At 44.0% G+C, this 21569-nt stretch overlaps 1 protein-coding gene across 1 annotated transcript in view; it reads right to left on the bottom strand.

Moving 5' to 3' along the window:
• Window positions 1-5989: 5989 nt before the first annotated feature.
• erc2 (ELKS/RAB6-interacting/CAST family member 2) overlaps window positions 5990-21569 on the bottom strand; it is a gene marked incomplete at both ends in the record, with an annotated part of 27774 nt that continues 12194 nt past the window's right edge. Inside the window, 16 exons of the mRNA XM_083669260.1 lie at window positions 5990-6016; window positions 6469-7044; window positions 7186-7357; window positions 7553-7713; window positions 8587-8716; window positions 9170-9181; window positions 11497-11619; window positions 13046-13248; window positions 14979-15014; window positions 16059-16199; window positions 16490-16630; window positions 16902-17039; window positions 17970-18137; window positions 18363-18530; window positions 19617-19772; window positions 21511-21569. The exon at window positions 21511-21569 is cut by the window's right edge and continues 16 nt beyond it. Of these exons, the coding sequence (XP_083525386.1) occupies window positions 5990-6016; window positions 6469-7044; window positions 7186-7357; window positions 7553-7713; window positions 8587-8716; window positions 9170-9181; window positions 11497-11619; window positions 13046-13248; window positions 14979-15014; window positions 16059-16199; window positions 16490-16630; window positions 16902-17039; window positions 17970-18137; window positions 18363-18530; window positions 19617-19772; window positions 21511-21569 (2411 nt within the window). The remainder of the gene's footprint in view (window positions 6017-6468; window positions 7045-7185; window positions 7358-7552; window positions 7714-8586; window positions 8717-9169; window positions 9182-11496; window positions 11620-13045; window positions 13249-14978; window positions 15015-16058; window positions 16200-16489; window positions 16631-16901; window positions 17040-17969; window positions 18138-18362; window positions 18531-19616; window positions 19773-21510) is intronic.

Here is a 21569-nt window from a genome sequence, read left to right as displayed (position 1 = left end):
GCTCTAGCCAAGGTAAGTACAGACTTGACGATCTAACGTGTTGCTGCGTTATGTCACGTTAGCTGTCTCACTTGATGCGAGCTTATCTGGCTCCCGCTCTCTCAGGAGAATTCCGTTTGTTACGTTACGCTATCTTTATAGCTAACATTTCTTCGACTTGATCTCGGCAAAGTGACGATCCGGACCATCTTCTGACACCGTTTATTTTTTATTTTATTTTATTGACAGGTCGCATTTTTTTTAGCTGGCTATAATGTTGACCATTTAGCAGCTTACAGTGTATCTTATGTGGATTCATGCAGCATTTCTACAGTTGGATGCTATCACATTTTTCGTGAGTTACTTTGAAGCTAACTTTGTAAAATTGTTAGCAACTCTACTAAGTTAGCAAACAGGTCGTTTTTCTAGCTTGCAAAATACACTGAACAACAAGAAACAGACAACAAGAACTCAAGCTACATCGTTTACTTACCTTTTATTTGTATTCTGAACAGTCTTGCTGAATTTTACCACAACTTTTTGAATGGCCAGTTTAATCTAGTCTGGGTTGTCATCTGTGTGTCATCTATGTGCATTCCTAGTGCTGGCTAAAATGGGAGGGGTGTAAAATGTAAAGAAATTATATGATTGGTTTATTTGTTTTACAATCCAGAGCACGCATCCTGTTGTAATCCTGTTGTAGTGTAACATGAGCAGGTCGTGGTGACAGACGAATAACCCATTAAATCACACCCTTCAAAAACGGAGTATTTGAGGGAGAGTAGCAGGGCTAGAACTTTACATAAATTGGACTGGAAAATTACAGAAACCTAATTTATCATATTTGGGCGATGCTTATTTGATCGGGTGAAGCCCACATTCAAACTACAATGCTGGAAATGACGATTTTCACTTTAAAGTGGGTTTAAGGTGTGTAATGCGAGGGTCTTACGATCTCTTCGCAGGACGAAACATGTTAGCCTCCAGACGATAGGCCTCAATGAAGTGAACACTGAGTTGACTGAGGCAGAGACATAGGCCTAATGACAGGCCTAATGTCCTCATTCATATGTCATGGCATACATTTACACTCCTAATTATCATTAAAGATAATTATAGATTACAATACACTATGACACTTACCGTGGAACAGGACGACTGAAAACAGGTGACCAGTTTTGAACTTTGGTTTTGGGCCAGAATGATCAAGAGAAACATCTAATGTATGCCTATCGTAAGTAGAACAATCTGAAATACTTTCAGACAGAAAGCTCTCTATTCTTTCTTTTCACTCTTCAATCACTGTTAAACATCTGATTCTCCATACACTGTAGTCGTTTGTATTATACATAACACACAAATCAGGATTATGGACCTTTAAATTGAAAATTAGATTAGTTTAATTTACAGAACATAAAATGACATACAGAGACCAAAGTCAGAAAGAAAGTCACCTTTATTGAATGGATATAAACAAGCTGGCCAACACTCAATAGTAATATTCTGATACAGCACATACAATAGCAAACGTCTGGGGCACTGGAGACAGCCTCCTACGTTTTAAAAACACCAAATATGACACACAGTAACCATGCTGAGCCTAACTCTCTGTCACTCTCTCTCACACACGCACAAACACACGCACGCTCGCTCTCTATCACTTTCTCACTCTCACTTGTATACATTTACACCAGCAACAACGCTTAAACATGCTGCCTCTCTCATAAAACTGCACAGGCTGTCTACTGGGGGGACACAGAGGGTGAGAACACACACACCACTCTCAAACACAACATCACACCGTCACGATGCAGATGCAATTTATGTATGAGGACTGATGCATCATGGGAAAGAAGCCCACGTTCACACAAGTAATCATTCAGCATGCTAGACACTCACATTTTACTTGTTCCTAAATCTTTACTGTACAGCAGAAAACATTTACTTATACAAATAGTACAGTCCAAAACTGACATATTCAATAAGCTGAAACAATAGAAAAAATAAAGACAACTTAAATCCCAAAAAATTAATATAAAAGTAAAAACACAATTGTTACAATAAGTAAAACAAAAATGTTTCTGGCATTGGTCACAGTGTTTTGTTTGATCCAAAGGTTTGCATTTTCAACATCATACAATAAACAAAATGCAACATTTTACACAACAAATAAAGTTAATCTGTATGCCTTTATTAGGTGTATCATACTCCTATTAGAATCAGAAGGCGTGTACTGTAACTCCTCTGATAGCTATTGGTAAGTCTATAGGCCGTTCACTTCTTGTGTACTTAATTCTTCCTGTTGCTTCTGATACCTCCTATAACTGCTTGATTGCACATAGAGATCTCATCTGCATAGAGGACAGGAGACTCTCCACAAGTAATCATTCTCAGTTGGCACGTTACATAAAAATCTGCATGCATGGGCACAATTTAGGTGTTCCATGTTTTCTACCATGTACATAATATATATCAGCTATTTCATGGTAGGAGAACCCCCTACTTCAAGTATTCAGTAGTAAAGGACCTGAAAATGGAGGATTCAAAATCCATCCCCCTGATGGTAAAGTGAGAGGTTTTTCACTCCTCCGTCTGCCTGCATTGTCTTCCTTCTTCAAATCATGACCAATTTCGGACATTTGTTAATACACACACCACACAACGTCTTAATGGGAACAGGTGATCCTTGGTCAATGAGAGGACATGTGAGTCTCTAGTAAACTGTGAAGCAGACACAGAGAAGACGAGGTATGGATCAACTTTGTCTGGATTTGATCGAAGATGGGACACTTATCTACAACAGTCACAACATATGCTACGAGGAAGAAACACACAGGCACCATGGGGGGATGGAGGGGAGGTTGGGCAGTAACAGTCTGATTTGTTTTGCCACTATAAGTATATGTGTATACTAAACACTCAACTGTCACGGTCACGAATGTCACCACTTCTGGGTACAACGACGACGACGAAAACAAACACACAAAATAGAGACTGAACAATGCATCCACAACGGAGTCACTCAAACCTCCACTTTAACAATGTTAATGATAGTCCTCACTCACAAGTGCAAGTTTCTCTCCGCTATGCTGCAGAAATAATCTCATTGCTACTTAAGTGAGCTGCAAAAATAGAAGGATGTCTCATTGCAGACTCAGGTCCTACTCTAACCCAACGGTGGCCATGTGGCCTCAGTGTGTGTATGAGTCTCAAAAACGATTTCTCACGCTGCAACAGGACTGTAATTTTTGCTCTTCTAAATCAGATTGGAATAGTCTTGTCTCTCCTTTCCCTTGAACTGTGTTTCGTATGCCAGGCAAGCTGGACTTGCGGAGAGTCAGGGAGGGAGTGTAGCTTGCTGTTGCGGTTTTCTCACTTCTTTTTGTTTCTCAAAACAGGAAAGGAAAGTCACTCAACACACTGAGTAAGGGGTTTCTCTTCCCTCAAACCAGTTTGAAAAACAAAACAAAACATGTTTTTTTCTCTATATTTTTTTCTGACACAATATTCTGACCACAAATAGACACACTCTATAGATCTCTTTATATATATATATATATATATATATATATATATATATATATGTATATATATATGTATATATATATATGTATATATGTGTGTGTGTGTATATATATATATATATATATATATATATATATATATATATATAATATGGATACAATATATATAAAATATGGATACAATTTTAACGAGGCACAGGCCACCTTGTTGAGAAGGACAAAACAGGTCACTAGGTTTGGGTTTGGGTTATCACAGACTGCTGAAGGAAAAGAACACAGATGAGAAGAAGAGAGATGGCGAAGGGGATAGAGGGCTAAAAATGTATGGCAGGAAATCTCATAAACCTGGGTGTGTCCATTACTGTATGTGGTATTAGACCTGTAATCGAAAACATTTATCGAAGACCATTTCATATTCTATAATGGTATTTATAATGTAATTTAGCCTAAGAATAAAATATCTTTCCCTGTAGGTCTTAAAGTAAAAATGACCATATTGAAAGCCCCTCCACCTGATCATATGTACAATGCAGTCTTTGACAGTTGTTCATGCACAAGCCAGGTTTGGATCAACTCCCTATTCGATGACATGACCTCAGACTCCATTGAGCACCAGTGGAAGCACCATTAGAAATATCCCTGCAACAGGGGAGGAGGTGCATAGGTGCATACTCTTAGAATCAAGTAGTCTGGTTATGCACGTTTGGACCTTTCTGATTTGTTACTGCTTGATACATCTAAAAGCTTTTTGATTGGTGCTCTTGACTCCTGACTGGAAAAAGCTGCATTCACATCTGCATAGATTGGAGTTCTGACTGCTTCTGATTATCAACTGAGGTAATATGAAGAGAAATACAGATGGAAGCCTCAGCAAAAAGGCCCCACACAACCCCCAGAACAGGGCCCTACCCATAAGGCCATGCCAAACAGCACATTGACCACCTAAAGGAACCTTTAGTGCTAGAGCCGAGGCCAGTGGCTGCCTATTGGTCAGGTAAGAGCTCTTACATGTCTGACACACTAACACCTCAACATAAAGCACTCAGTTAAGTAGTACAGCTAGAACACGCTCGACAGAGGTATTTGAAAAAAGAAAAAATGAAGGCTTTAATAGACACTGTAAAGAAGCTTGCCCCAAGAGGATAGCTCTAAACTCATATGCAAATGTAAAAGCTGTAACTGTATGGCACTTGATAAAATATATGGGAGGAGAGCAGGGTATCTCTTAAACAGAAATAAATGAACAGATGAATGAAAGAAGAACTGTGAGGCAGCCGTGCAAAGCCAAGATTGTGAGTACGGTGGAGCCAGGCAGGGGAGCTAGTCAGGTGGGTCAGCAGGGAGGGGCAAACCAGGTAAACAGGGCTGAGCCAGGCAGGTTAACTAATCAGAGCCAGGACTGTGGTAAAAAAAAAATACTGTTATGTGCGTGAAGCTGAAACAGTCAGCCATAAGGTATGGGGGAGCAAACCAGGTGAGCAGGGTGGAGCCAGTCAGTCGATATCAGCCAGGTGGGTGAGCAGAGATGACAGAGCCAGTGAGGAGAGTGGGGTGGGGAGTGGGGACAGGCAGGGTCAGCAGGTGACAGACAGGTGAGCTCAGCAGTGTGACCTCTGAGCCAGAGTGGAGCTGGGCTGTGATCACGACCAGGGAGCTGATATGTCTGTCTGTCTGTCTGTCTGTCTGAAGGGGTATCTGTCCAACCCACAGTCTGTCTGAGGATGCACATCTGTCTCTCTGTAGGGGTTTCCATCCTACTCAACCCAGACTTAGAGTTAGCTGATGTATGTGTTCTGCTGGGTTTCTACAGAGCAGGAAGGAGGTAAATGCTGCATCTTCCCCTCTTCCTATGATGGCTCCTCAGTCATCTATAAAAGCACAAAAGCAGTACAATCAGACAGAATGCAATTATGAATACAAACACATACAAATATCATCTAACAATAGTTAACAATATACGACTGACTACAATAGGTAAGGCAATGCATAATTCATTACAAGTGTTGTTGACTCTTGACTGTATTAGTGTGCCGTATTTACACTACGGAGCAAAATCTTATTCGATTTGAAACATTATTCGATGTACAGTAATACTCCACACATACATTGTGCTATGGGCCATTAGAGATCTCTCTTGAGGATCTGATTAGAGTTGTACCTGCTCAGCTGTCAGTCTCCTCGCCTGGACCTCCCACCTGATTCTCCTCTCTCCCTCATCTTCTTCAGTAAAAATAAAGGCCCCAAAGTTAAGTACAGATTGTGTGGTGATAACAAAGGTTTGGTCAGGTAGTCAATGTGTTTCAGCATCATATCATTGCTGTGCCCCTCCAAAAGTGACTGAATCATCTATGAATAGAAGAGAGAGAGGGGGGTAAGAAATAAAGAACACAACACTCCTGTCACAGGGAGAGAGCAGAAGAGAAACATCAAGCGAGAAGGTCTCACCCCTCAGAACAACATCAGAGTTTTGGTTGTCATGGAAACGATTATGCCCAAATGCCCTCCTCGTCATCCTATTGGTGCCAATGTTATAGGCCAGCAGAAAAGGTTAGCATGAAGTGAAGGGAGTAGAAAGGGTTACTTGAGTTAGTGAAGGTCAAAAGACATTATCTGACAGCATGTCATGGGTAGAGTGACAAGGGAGTGACAGAGAAAAGCAAAGACTCAGAATAGCAATAAACTTAAATAGGAAATCAATGTTAGTCAAGATCATTTCAACCTGGTTGAAGGTTGTTTGTTCTCAATACCCGTTCCACATACAGTAGTTTGACAGTGTTCAGCTTGAATTCAGAAATGAATGGTGTGTCTATCTGTCAAAGGTTGAAAGTGCTCCCGTCACACATGGCAATGCAGTTAATGATAAATCAGAGAATAAAGCTCTGGGTAAGATAGTGCACTATTTGCTATTAGGAACAAATGCCTGAGAGTGGGTGATGATAACCAGAGTGAGAGAGGGAGGTCTGACCTGGTCTTGGGAGGGGCGGTGGCCGGCGTGGGGGGGTCCTCGGGCAGGCCCTCCACGGTGGTGGGGGGGTGGGTGGCGTGGGTGCTGAGAATGTTGAGGGGCATGTGGAGGGTGGTGGGGGTGTTGAGGGTGGGGGTGCTGGGGGTGTGGAGCTTGCTGAGGGGGGGCGTGAGGGTGCTGTGGGTGGGGGTGCTGCTGTGGGGGTGGCCCGTGAGGGTGCTGGGGGTGAGGGTGTTGTGGGTGGGGGTGCTGGGGCTGTTGGTGCTGAGGCTGTTGGGGCCGTGGAGGGTGTTGGTGCTGGGGAGGGGGTTGAGGGTGCTGGGGGTGCTGTGGGTGAGGGGGGTGGGGGTACTGAGGTTGAGGCTGCTGTGGGTGAGGGAGTTGTTGGGGAGGTTGTGGGTGTGGGGCATGGGGGTAAGGGGGTTGCTGGGGATGGGGAGGGTGGGGATACTGGGGTTGGGGTTGAGGCTGGGCGTGAGGGGGCTGGGGTTGGGGATGGTGGGGCTGATGGGGCTGATGAGGATGATAGTGATCATCTTCATAGTTGTCAGTGATCAGCTTCATCCTGCTCTGTGTCTGTGGAACAAAAGAGAAAATGGTGGGTGTGAAAATTCAACAGACATTATTCATTACTCAACGTATTACTCAAATGTATTGAGAGAGAGGAGAGTGAGTCAGTAGGACAGATTAGCATCTACAGTAGTTTTAATGTCTTACTGAGTTGTGTTCCATACTCCTGACCTGCTGTTTGAGCTGGTGCATCAGTCTGTCCTTCTCCCTCTTCAGAGCCAGCACCTCCTCCTGGGTCTTCTTCTTGTTGGAGGCAGACAGTTCCAGCAGAGCGATGTTAGCGTCCTTCTCACTGATGGCTGCCAGCAAGGCCTGTTGTCTGGGAGACAGGACAACAGTTAGCCCAGCCAAGAAAAACAACACAGTTGAAGAAACTATTAGGTTATCTCATTACGGCTATTCAAGTGAAAGTCCACAATCGGGTTTTGAGTATGCGCAGTATCTGGAAGTTGTGTTGTTGATAAGCATGTGTACATGTATGAACAATAGAGGGTGAAGTTATGACTTGACTTACTTCATCTCCAGGATCTCCTCCAGCTGTTTCCTACGCTCCTGTCTCATGTTGGTCAGATGGCCGTCCCTCTCCTGCAAGGACTGCTGGGTAGAGGAGAGGCGCTGCTTGGTTGCGTCCAGCTCCTGCCTGGTCCTCTCCAGAGTGTTCATCATCTCCTCCAACTGACACACAAAAAGATGGGGGTTACACTCTCCAGCGCTGTCTGTCTGTCAGGCACACACGCTGTCTAAACATATGGACCTCCCTCAACCTGCAACGCCACCTGGGTGGTTCCAGGCGAGTCTGCGTGGAGTAATGATGTTCTGAAATATAATTGAATGTGACCAATAAGATATACTGAATACCTAATGATATAACAACAAATATCTAATAACTATTCAAATGTAACTAATGAAATTACATCAAGTGTAACTAATTACATCAAGTGTAACTCATGGTTGATTAATGATGAAAGGTGTTTAATATGGTTAATGATTGCTGTTGAAATACATGTTTAAGGATTGATGTTGAAATATAATCAAGTTTGAAAGGGAGAGAGAGAAAGAGTAACTTGTGGTTTCTAAGGTACTTTCCAGCTAAGGCAGAATGAGGGGAAGATGTGCCCAAAGGTGGTGTGAAGAAGGAGAAAGAAGTCTGATAAGTTAAAGGGGTTCCAGGAGGAGCTCCAGGAGAAGTTCAGGCCGGGGGATAGGTATAAAATGGGTATCTCAGGGGGCTTTCCATCTAAATGGTTAGTCTTGCCTCCTTTTTAAATATTGCCTTTGGATAAATTGTCCTCATCCATAAATAAAATTTCTGCGACCACACCAACTGGCACTCATATAAGAATAGAGCTGTCGTTAACTATAGACGCTTGTTGGAACTATATGTTCCGTTGTGAGTCATTTATGGTTTGTAGATAAAAAGCAGGGGAAACTATAGGAAGTAGACAGTTAACAGCATGCATGCACAAACACACACACACGCACACGCACACACACACACACACACACACACACACACACACACACACACACACACACAACAATACACACTTTTATATGCTGGCCACCGTCCATAGAGTTGTCCTTGCGAGGGTCCTGCAGGATCTGACCACTGCCTTTCTTGTCCCCCTGAGGGCCCAGTTTGAGGTTTTGACCTTTTTTAGGTTGGTCCTTGGCTTGCCTGTAAAACCACAGAGGAGTTCAAACCTCTCCAATCATCTACCACTCACAAAACTACCAAATTATCCTGAGCTGGTTGGGCAAACCACTTTTGAGAGATTACTGATACAGCAGCTACTGTAAGACTTTTTTACTCAGTAAAGACAACACATACAGTAAACTGTATGAGACGTGTAAAACAGGGTAAATATGAGACACCAACATGTGTTAGACTTATTAGAAACATACACAGACACACATGAACTACATACAACATACACAACATGTTATATTAGACATACTGTAAATTACTATTAAATGAGAAACATTCAGGAGACATACAGTGTACAGATGTGATAAGATATCTCTGAAATGACTCACAGGTTTAGGCACCAGAGTTAGAATGGGGGGGGGGTTGCATCTGTCAGGTGACGGATGGAGGTGGGGGGGTCATGCCAAAAGGGCCGTTACTCACCTGGGAGCTAGGCTGCAGGCGGAGGAGAGGGAGTGGAAGAGGAAGAGGAGGAGGAGGAGGAGGAGGAGGAGGAGGAGGAGGAATGGCAGGACAAGAGGAAGCAGCAGCAGATACAGGAAACAAGACGAGAAGGAGGAAAGAGTAAAACCATAGAAACATTAGAACCTCAACAGAAAGGTTGGACAACAAAGGACCCAGTGTATTCAGTGACAGATAGGGGGAGACCAAAGCCACCTGTGACAGTCACTGCCAGATGAAGCAGTCTGACTCAGCTAATTCAGGATGCACCTTCTCCTCTGAAATGATGGAACCATGTGGATTAGCTGCAGAGTGTGCAGGCATGCAGTCAGACATTTAGACACCAGCAGGGGACGGGGACAGGGGGGAAACGAGCGAGGAGAAGCCATGAGGAGAAGTCAAGAGAGCTAGCTGGACAGCAAGGTAGACCCAGTGGACAACAGGGCAAGGGAGCGAGGCAGCAAGGGAACCAATCATAGGAGCCAAGGGCATGAGACAGAGGGACCAACTGACACACCTCAGGACCAAACTCTGTGGATTCAGTCCAGACCCTACAGTACCTACTAAAGCTCCTCACTCACTGAGCACGTGTGGACCTGGAGCACAGCAGCTCTAGTCATGCAGGCCACTAGGCTGAGCGCTGCCCTTTACATCTGGCACAGCAAGCTGGGCAGGGCAGGGCAGGGAGGGGGGGATAGGGGAGGGGAGGGAGGGCTGCAGGGAAGAGGAGGTACAAGGGAGGGAGGCACTGTAGAGGAGAGAGGAGGAGTCCCTGGGAGTAGGTGGGTGGAAGTATTAGAGGAGGGGGTGGGGGTTTGAGGAGCTGAGGTGGGTGAGGGTGAGGGTGAGGCGGGCAGATGGGTGGCTGGAATGAGAAGGGGAAGCGTGCTCACGGCAGGAGAAGGACTCAGCTCTAAGGACAGGACCTTCCTACATAAGCTACAACAAACAGCCAAAACACAAAAGACAGAGAAGATTGTGTGTGTGAGTGTGTGTGTGTGTGTGTGTGTGTGTGTGTGTGTGCGTGTGTGTGTGTGTGTGTGTGTGTGTGTGTGTGTGTGTGTGTGTGTGTGTGTGGTGTGCAACAAGTGTACAGTACAGCATGTGAGCAGTAGGTCTATGTGCGAGTGAGTGTGTGGGATGAGTGTGTGTTATGTGTGTGGTGCATTATGTGAGTTTGCTACAGAGCCTATGGTGGTGTAATCTGTTGAGATGAGTGAGAGGACAGCAAAACAGGAGTAAAATCACACCAAGTATCTCTTGAGTTAATGCAAAAAACCCATGGACAATCCTGGGCTAAGTGTCCTCCCCTATGTCTTCCCCCCCAGTATTGAGGGGGAAGACATAAAAAATACTTTTGGGACAAAACAATGAATGCTTTCTGAAGATGACTTGCAGTTGTTTAATATCTAAAATTGGCTTTATGTACAAATATTGTAGAGACCAGGTCTTTTAAAATGTATAAAATGACTCAGGTTGACGCTTTCAACTACAGGTATGACCTTAAACAAAATCAAGGAGCCTTGGTGTGCTTTACTGTATATCTAACTCCATTGCATCATGCCACAGGGAGTGAACAGGGCACAGACTACCACATTGGATGGAAAATCTACTAGGAAATGAAAGGAATACATATCACATACTGTATATGTCCTAACAGACATATATTAGAAATATACTGTGACTTCCTCTTCCTACTTTTATATGTAGGCTTACAATCAAATGCATGTAAGGTATGTTTTTGAACATATGGACAAGTTCAGTATTGATACAGTATATCCTTAATTATACATGCTACTATATATGATTTGTGATACATAGAAAATTATTCTGTCATATGTCACATTCCTTGTTTTCAATTTTCCATTGTCACATTACTTACTGATTCATAAAGGCTATGATACAGGTGGAGAAGCAGGCTAAATGCAGACACATGCACACAAAGATGCAAACACATGCAACATAGATGCACCCAGACTCACAAACAATACACACGTGCACACATGCGTGCACACACACACACACACACACACACACACACACACACACACACACACACACACACACACACACACGTACAAGAAAGAAACAAGAAGGTTCACAGATCCAGTGATCTTTATATAATCTGGATGGGAAAATGGCTTGCAAAACATATTAACGATGAGAGTAGTGTCAATTAGATATAAAGATCTGTGGATCCTCAGAAAGCAGGCAGACCCAGGCACACAGATGAGACCAGATGCAGTTGCAGGCGCAGTTGCAGACTTAAACCACACAGCCGAGCTGAAGTGCCAGGGCAGAGCACTCACTTTCCCAGGAAATCCCACACCATGCCCCCTATCTGCTGGGGAGCAGCGGACACAGGGGGGGACGGGTCAGGGGGGGCTCTGCCACCGGGACGAGGGACGGGGCGAGGGGCAGGGAGAGGGGGGCTGAGGGCAGGGGCATGAGAGGGAGAGGTGAAGGAAAAAAAGGAAGAGGTAGAAAAAGTGGTAAGGAAATGAAAAGAGAGATCAAATAAAAGAAAGAAAGTATTAGGAAAGGTTAGGTGAGATGGGCGGTACATGGCCAGGGTTGAAGGTAAGAAGATTGGAGTGGAGAGAAAGGAGAACAGGAACAGATGGGCATGAAAAGGTAAATAAAAAGGGGGTAGGACAGACAAAAGTGGGTAAAGATGGTAAAGAAGGACAGAAACACTCAGTTAATCAAACGCCACTGACAGTCACAGCAAGACACACATGACCCTAATGGTACTGTATCACTGCCGAGGGGTGCTCACGTGTGGAGCTCATGCTGCTTGGCTCATCTCTGGTGTATGGCCAGACTACAGTATCTACCTTTCCACTTGGGTTTACTGCTAATGACAGCAAAAATATCAAATTCAGAAATAACAGACACTTTTTAGACTTGTGGCACACGCTATTCCTATCTCATTGCATTGCTCCAGTCTATATATAAAACATGTCTTATTATATCTCTCTATTAACTTCAAGTACAACAGAATCAGTATTTGGGGTAGCATGTCTCCAAGAGCAAAGGCCAATGTGCACTGTCACAGTATTTTATACAGAGATCCTGCCTATTTTTTCTTGGAGACACCAATGCCATCATTACAGGTGCCACCAGGCCAGGGGGCATACCATACGAGGGCATGGATGGCATCGGAGCACCACAGCACACTCACAGACTAACATGACATCACACGATACATAAACAACAACAAGAGAATGAGAGACTACATGAATCATACAAGAGCACACAGAAGCGCTCACTTTGCAGAGAAACAGACACACATATTGAAATCAATCAACGAGGTGGACAACACAGGGACCTGTGGAGACGACACTGCACATCCAGTGCCATGTCATACAAAGCCGATGGCCTTTGTTGCTCATGGGTGAGAAGCTGAACTTCTCTCAGAGCTCCAACCACAGACCTCAGTCAGAGATCTTTATCAAGACGCCCCATTAGTGGGCTTGAGAAACATTTCTCAAGAAGAATAATGTGTTTGTGTTATCCTGGAAACCCACGACTGTATCTGGAACTGATTGAATTAGAGCCAAAAGGCTGAGAGAGACAATGACAGCTGAAAAACATATTTGGCTTATACTGAAGGCCATTGATGCAGCTTTATAATGAGCATTTGAGAATGCTCGTCTATAACAACTAGAGGAATGTTCACCATTAAAGCTACTGCCAGCAACATTTTCAATATATTCAAATAATTTAAAACACCACTTGATTATAATGAACTTCTAAATGAGCGTAGAATAACTGTCTCACCTGTATACACTTCATCTGTCAAAGCACTTACAGTACAGTTTACAAAGAAATGAGGAAAGATGGCCACTTAGTTACCTTTCCAGCTCAGCAATCTTTTTGTCCTTGTCGTTCTTCTCTGTCTCCACCTCTCGCAGAATGTCCAGGAGTCTCTCCACTTCTGTCTGTGCCTTCCCAGACTCCTCCTTGTAGTAGGACACTTCTTTCTCAAGCAGCTTGACTCGGTCCACATACTCCGGGTTCCCCCTCGAGCCTGGAACCTGCTCCACCTCATGGGCCTTCTGCATGACAACACAGGACACACACACACACACACACACACACACACACACACACACACACACACACACACACACACACACACACACACAGCATAGATAAACACAGACAAGCAAGGAGAGATGGAAAATAACATAAAAGCTTCACAATAAGTAAGTGTCTATGAGCTGCTCTCCTCTCTCTCAGTGTGAATAAAGTATTGTGGACAGGGGCATCATTACTGGTGCTGGCTCATTAGGTTGAACAGAATTGTTATTCAGGCCTATTAAACATCCCTCTGGGACTACCACAGAGGTTTGGAACACTGTGTGTGTGTGTGTGTGTGAGAGCGATTTTCCCCCTACTCTTTATTTACCTGAGTATCTCACAGGCTGACAGTACAGTCAGATTCAGTCTCATCTCATATCCCATTGGAAAGTAGCTACATGAACAGTAACTATTATATTACCTCATTATCAGAACAAAGTGTAAGTCACTGAGGATTGCTTTGATTATATAACAACAGCCAGAAGCTTAAAACCCTTATCAAATATACATAACAAATAAGAGTTACACCCCAGAGACAACACACAACAACGTCAACACACAGCAGAACAGACCGCACAGGAGCATGAGCTACAGAGCAAACAAGAGACACAGACACACAGACCATCACTAGTAGTATCTTACCTAGACAGTATCAACCACTTACAAACATGTAGGCAGTGAAGCGCAGCAAACTGTGACAAAAAATGAAAACATGCAATAAGGAGGACCACATCATGCAAACCCAACACCGCTGTAAAGTCTTTGCAATGCCTTCCCCATTATGGGGAACATAGATACAGTAGAGTCAGACGATTCAAATCAGATCAGTCCATAGCTGACAGTAAGTGACATATTTCAAGCATGAGGAGTACAGTGAGCATTTTGGGGGAAATCTAATGCTTACATTTGGGTAGATGTAGTATTAGAATATATTCTTCATTGACCCTTTTGATAGAGACCTCGACTGATGACAGTTATCAGTATTACCTGTATCTCTATTTTCATAGTTTGTCATAAGTCAAAATGTAGGTGCTTTATGTAAACAATATGATATCATGGTTCCATTCATCAATGACTTTATATCTACAGTATGACTTCATCAAGGCTTTGTAAGAATCACTCAAAACGTGTAAAAAACACTAAAACGCATAATGGCTGCCGTGGCATCAGCCAAGTATGTCTACACATTGGTTTTGATGGTGTGAGTTCTCTACAATGTGAGTGCTTTGGGTGTTTAGACACACTCTATAAATGCAATTAATTATTATTCTAAAACACAGTATTCTGTAAACCATGCAGTATACAGTAATACACTTTATTTTTTTCTCACAAAGAATTCAAAGGCCAATCCATGAAATGCACTATTAATACAAACACATACAGAACTGTCATCAAATGGAGCGGGGGTGTTATGATGCTACTTTTACACTGTGCTCATCCTGAACATCCAGGCTAAGAATCAAACTCAAACTTTGTTTTCTAAAACAAAGAAGTTATTCTACTTTAATCATATTCTATGGGTAGTGTGAAACTCAAATTAGATGAATACAGTGCAGCGGTCAACATGCATATAGGTGAGAGAAAACCTCTGATGTGACTTTGGTGTTATAATCACCCACTAGCTATCATGTTGCAAGATTTCTAGAGTGGAGGGTGTCCTCATGCTTTCAATATGTGCCACAGAGCGCTCCGGAGAAGGACTTACAGGGTTGTTCATCTGACTGAACAGCTGCTCTGCTTGCTACATTGCAAACGGAGGTGAGGGGGGAGACGGGGGAGACGAGGGGAGGAGGGAGACCCCGGAGAGTAGCGTTAGCATTTAGCATTAGCCAGAGGAGAGTGGAACAGCAGGATCGGGGTAGAACAGACATGTTACATGTTCAACGCAGCGGCAGTACAATATCAGTACAGAGCACACATGTGACACTGTCCATGTTCAAAGGGACACAGCAAGGACCACTGCAGAGGAACAGAGGGAGGAGACAGTATGGATCATGGAATAGAGGGACAATAATGCACATCTCTGTTCCCCTCAGTGGTACAACTACTGTAAGGTACAAGAGATAAGTTCCCACGTACAAAAGGTCCAATAGTGCCCAGTTATACCGTTGATCACATTATGTTACATACATATTTTCACAATCTAACATCATAAGAGTTTGAATAGACAAAACTAATTGATTTAATTGATTAACGTTTTTTTGTCAAGCAGGGATTTGTATTGAGGGATTGGACATTTTCACAATGTTGCTGTCGTATTAATGTGCCTATAACTGCCAATAGCAGCAGCATTGTGAAAAGGGTGTGCTGGCAGGGACCGGGGATATCAGTCATGCTTATTAGTAGAGAATGCTTGAGAGTTATCCACTGAGACAGATGGCATATGTACACACATCCAAGCCCAGCAGCAAGCAGGGATAATAACACACTCAACCAATGTTGAACCAAAATTGTCAAGTGAATCATTTCTCCAGAATCTATTACATTTGCTTTGAAGTAAAGTGGTTTAATGTGACTATCCCTGCAAGATGGGTTTGATTAAGGGTAAAGCAAAAGTCTTCAACAGCCATAGTGGTATATACTTTCGACATACTGCAAATTGATTATAAGAAAGCAACTGAAGACACAGTAAGCAGACTGCTGTAGTAGGGTAGATAATGAGGCAAAATGACCTCTTACTATACAACTGTTACATCAGAATCAAAACCCAAAGGCCTCTGGGAGTACTGTGTGTGAATCCAAGCCACTACTGTAGGTGAAGTCGTACGCGGTGGCGCACACCTACCTTCTGCAACTGCGTCTCCAACTTACTACACTCCTCTTTCTTCTGCTCGATGGCAATTTCAAGGGTCTTGAGCTTGGAGTCCTTCTTGAGGCCAGAGGAGGCCAGCGATGAGGCATGCTCCTTCAGATCAATGAGACTGGACTGGAGGGGTACAGAGAAGTGCAGGACAGACAGTCAGAACCAGCGCAGACCATTCAGCACAGAAGAGAGCAGGCCTAACTGGGTCATTGCCAGAGGAAGCAGCTCTGCAACTCATAATGAGGACTATGAATGAGAGACATACAGTATAATATAGACACAAACACATACCGTATGGAACAGAGGCATACAAACAAAACAATAAACATACACACACACACACACACACACACACACACACACACACACACACACACACACACACACACACAAACACACAAACACATACTGACCTCTTTCTCGGTTAATTCCACCTGCAGGGTGTTGACCCTCTCCTTGAGGTCCTTGTTCTCCTTCCTAAAGGACTCCACCTCATCCAGCCTCTCCCTGTCCTCCCTCTCCCTCTGATCCTTCAGTCGCTCTATGATCCTCTCCTGAGAGAGACACACAAATACCAAAACACTTCAACACATAACCAAATCACAACAGAGCCAGAGCCACATAATAACCTTTTTAGATTTTGTACAGCATCTCAACAAAATGATCAAGTCAAATCCAACATACTTTACTGTGTGACTTCAGGGGAAAGGAAGCTAGCTAGCAGACACAGCACCCTGGGGTAATAATTATATCAATCATGTGTCTTTCACATTTCAACCTAAACTCATTAGACTGTGTGAAGAGAACTACTGTCTGCTGCTGTACCTTCTCAGACAGCGCCTCCTCCAGGGTGGCCAGGGCAGTGTCGGTGTTGCTGGAGTCAGTCTGCAGGGATTTTACTCTGTCCTTCAGGTTCCCCAGCTGCTTGTCCTTATCCCGCAACTGCTCTTGCAGATTCTCAATCTAAGAAAAGAGGGAGAGGTGGAAGGAGAGAGGAGGCAAGAGGGAGAGAGAGAGATACAGAGAGCCAAAGCCAATTAACATAAGGTTAAAAGGGGAAAAGCATTGAAAGTTCAGAGTGTGTGTTAGATTTCTGAGAACGAAATGCCTCTGCTGGCATGGAAGTTCCTCTCAAACCAGGAACTGTGCTGGGGGTTCAGGAAAAGCAACACTTTTTTGTTTGAACAGAAGATACATCATATAACTACTGTCTGATTTATATTATTCATATTCTGTCTGAAATCTGGAATCAAGTTACAGGTCTGTATGGCCGGTTTGAAGAAGTACACACACTGTCTATTTTCACAGGTAGATTTAACATGAGCTCACTGTTGCGTTACATAAGCAAGAGAATGAGACAGAGATCTATCGAGAGATGAAGCACACAGATATTACACAAGAATCCTCGACAGACAGAGACAGAAAATATCGAAGATCAAAAATCCAGAGAGAGAGAGTGCAATGACAGATAGATAGAGAGAGAGGGGGGGGAGTACAGTATACAGTGGTGGGAGGGAAGGAGAGGTCAGGGTGAGAGAGAGAGTAACACTACTAGAGTATTTATAGCACACACTACAGTCAGTGAAGCAGAAATTCCTTACTCCTTGTCTGTCTATGGACACTTCCCTAAGAGAAACAGAGACACTCTCACCACTTAATGGACAGAGATAACAGCTCTGATTTGTATTCTGAGAGATCAGCCAGTACAGGGCTCAAAGTTCAACCAAACACCTGAGCTATATCAAATACAGAGTAAAATCATATCTTCATTTTCCCCAAGTAACTATTCTGATTAAATAAGACTATGAAATATGACTATCTTGAAACCCTTCATCGTAGATAGACGACTTGTTGCAGTGTTTCCCCCTAATGTTGTCTTTTAACACTGCCAACCTTCTTTTGCAGGACATTGATCTTCCTCTCCTTGACCTCCAGCATGTCCTTCATGTCCCTGATCTCCCCAGCCAGGGTGCCCTTCTCCTCAGTCAGGTCCTGCAGCTGCTTGGTCTTCTTATTGAGGAAGGACTCCTTCTCCTCCAGACGCAGACGCAGAGCATCCACCTGAGATACAACACAGCACACAGGGGGCAGGGGTGGACACTTGATGTGGTTCCACATGGAGGGAAGTGAGTGTATCAATGACCACCAGGAGCTTCTATGCATCTGATGGTGTGAGTGTGCAATTTCATGTGCTTGGATGTGTGTGTGTGTGTGTGTGTGTGTGTGTGTGTGTGTGTGTGTGTGTGTGTGTGTGTGTGTGTGTGTGTGTGTGTGTGTGTGATGTACCTCTGTCTGCAGGATGGCAGCGCGTTGCTCCTTGGCAGTAAGGGACTCTTTGAGCACCTCTATGTGCTGTTTACAGTCTGAATTCTGGTTATTCAGGGTCTCCAGCTTGGTCTGCAGGGCAAGCAGCTCTGACTCCTTCTTAGACAGCTCCTGCTTTAGCTGGTCTATCTGCGGACACATATATGCAACAGGGAATATCACATACTCATACTGAATGATGGGCATCGGGACAGAGATATTTGTGCAGGTGTGTGTGTGTGTGTGTGTGTGTGTGTGTGTGTGTGAGAGAGAGAGAGAGAGAGAGAGAGAGAGTATACTATGTGTGTCTGCTTGTGTACAGGAAAGGCTATGTAAAGGCTTTGCTGCTTATGTAAAGGTGTACTCTGTGCATTTGTGCAATGGACATTGGAATAAAAGACACTCTCAGTGTAACAGAGGGTCATTCAGTAAAGCTTCCCACTGTTACACAGCCAGGCTCTCCTCTCATTAAAGATGCATTTAGGACCGACTCCCCTGCATTCATCATATATTATACATCACCACATCTATGATTGATGAAAACTGTTCTAAAAATAAAACAACAAAACTCCCGCCGGTTTCAGCCTCACTGGGTAATTTGCAGAGTAAGATGTAAACACACAGACAAAGCTACAGAGAGGCTTCATGCCCTTGGGACAACATGCACCTAGGCATGATCAGAAACCACAGAGAGAGAGGCAGACTGGGAGCCTAGCCCTGGCTGTGTGAACACCAGATACTGAGCAACGTGGCACAGCGAATCAAAGCTGCACGTAGTGCATCAGAACTCCAACAGTTGATGAGCCAGTCACAAAGAAATCAGACTTTACTGAAATAGATCCAACAGTAATAGAATAAATCATTGAAGAGGGATATAAATATATTGGCGACATTAGAAGTGATCTTCATAGTGTGAGGTGTTGTACGAATGCTATTCTTAAGAATCTTGCCTTACTCCTTCTACTGTCTCTGGTAGGCATCAGTAACAAACACAAACAAGTACTGTAGGCATCCTCAGATAGTTGCCAAATAAGCACTTTGTTGATCGCACCAGTTCATTTAGTGCTAAAGCTAGCTCATTTCAGCCAGACAGTCAGCTCTGTCAGTTCACTTTGAACTTGGACTGCATGTGTGAGAGAGAGATAGAGAGATAGAGATAGATAGATAGATAGATAGATAGATGAGAGATAGATAGAGAGAGAGAGAGAGAGAGAGAGAGATACTTTGTGTGTGTACCTTAGCCTTCATAAATTTGGAGTGGTTCTTGTAGACTTCCATCTGTTTGATCTCCTCCTCCCGGTCCTCAGTGTTCAGTAAGCCGTTTGCCTTCAGCATCTGGATCTCATCCTCCAGATCCCGAATGTTGCGCTCTAGAGACGCAATCTTGGTGTCCTGCACACAAACATAGAGGCGAGGCACACTTCACTATCCCGTAGAACATTTCCAAATGTGTTTTAAAAACACCTCTGCACGATGCGAGAGGAGAGAGAGAGAGAGAGAGAGAGAGAGAGAGAGAGAGAGAGAGAGAGGTTGATAGCTAGCTTCTTAGTAAGGATGAGAGATTGCAGTGTCTGATGGTAAAATCAGAAGCCTTCTCCACGGGTCCCTCACAGCCTCTCAGTGGATTCATTACCATTTGGAAATATTGAGCACACATCCGGCACAGTAGAAAGATCAGCCCAAACAGTGAGAATCGTGTAGAGGAAGCGGTAGAGTCGTGCTTCTCTGTAGTCGCTCGCACATCAATCTCTGGACTGCGACTGTGAGTGCAGCTTTAGCTTCACAGTTTTTTAAATAAATAATACAACGTCTTTAAGATTAGCCATGGTCCATCTCCCACTCCTGCAGAGCACTGAGCAAGAACCTCGTTTCACTCTCTCTCTCTCTCTCTCTCTCTCTCTCTCTCTTTCTCTCTCTCTCTCTCTCTCTCTCTCTCTCTCTCTCTCTCTCTCTCTCTCTCTCTCTCTCTCTCTCTCTCTATCCCCTTCTTATGTGTCTCTCTCCTTCTCTCATTCCTCACACTACTTGTGAACTTGTGAACTTGTGGTTCTGAACTAGACCTTTAGAAGGGTCACCCAGACCCACTGCAGAGGAACATGAGATCTTTTGAAGAAACTCTACCTTCGACTCAATGAGCAACAGCAGCTTGCCCTGGATCTAAGGGGTTCACATGAATGTGTGAGTGCTGCCATGTCCATGTGCCTCGTCAGTGCATCTATTCCATCGAATAACAAGACTAAGAATACTGTCGAGAGAACATAGTCGTAGACAACAACATACCGTATATCAACAGGCCAGCGATGCTATGCAGCTATGCCATCCAAATGAATTCACTGTTACTGTACATCTGCCTGATCAGAGGATGTACTGCTCTCTTTTCACTCTCTCTCTCTCTCTCTCTCTCTCTCTCTCTCTCTCTCTTGCTGCCTGCCTCTCTCTTTCTCTCTCTCTTTCATTCTGGCTTGCTATCATAAACAACCACACCTGTTTCCATGGTAGCAGGCAGGCAGGCAAGCAGGCTGTGTTCTCCCTGGTGAGGGAGGGAGGGAGTGAGTGAGTGAGTGAGTGAGTGAGTGAGTGAGTGAGTGAGTGAGTGAGTGAGTGAGTGAGGGAGGGAGGGAGGGAGGGAGGGAGGAAGGGATGATTACTCATGCTGCCATCAGCATCAACATGGCTGTGGAGGACAGAGGAGCAGGGAGTTCCTACACAGTGAAGGGGTTGGGCCTTCCTTTGCTCTGTATGCAAATACAGAGGACTCAGGAGCCCCTGAGTCACGTGACCATGCTATGGGACGCAGGGGTTTGCTCAGCACCAATCCAATACAGTCTGAGGGGTGTGTGTCAGGCCTGGCATGAGGTCATGATTTATTTTTAGGAAGTGATGTCATGGCTCTACAGACAACTTAACATTTTTATCCAGGGGGTGGAGTATGTGGCTACGTTTTACATAACTTATATATTATAATTATATAGATTTTCTTTAATAGGATTTGCATAGAACAATATCCCCAGACTATAATAGAATGGAATTACAATAAATATCAGCAAATCATATTTTTCAGAACAAGTAAAGAATCCATGCTGTAACTGTATGGTTGGGTTGGGCTGAGCGATGGAGTCAGAGATATTACCTTCATCTCTATGATGGTCTGAAGGGCTTTGGTTTTTCCTGGGTCCTGGTGCAGTTGGT

This window comes from Argentina silus (assembly GCF_951799395.1).
Source record: "Argentina silus genome assembly, chromosome: 4".
Lineage (NCBI taxonomy): Eukaryota > Metazoa > Chordata > Actinopteri > Argentiniformes > Argentinidae > Argentina > Argentina silus.
The sequence above is the reverse complement of the archived record's forward strand: the minus strand, read 5'-3'. Positions and strand labels throughout refer to the sequence as shown.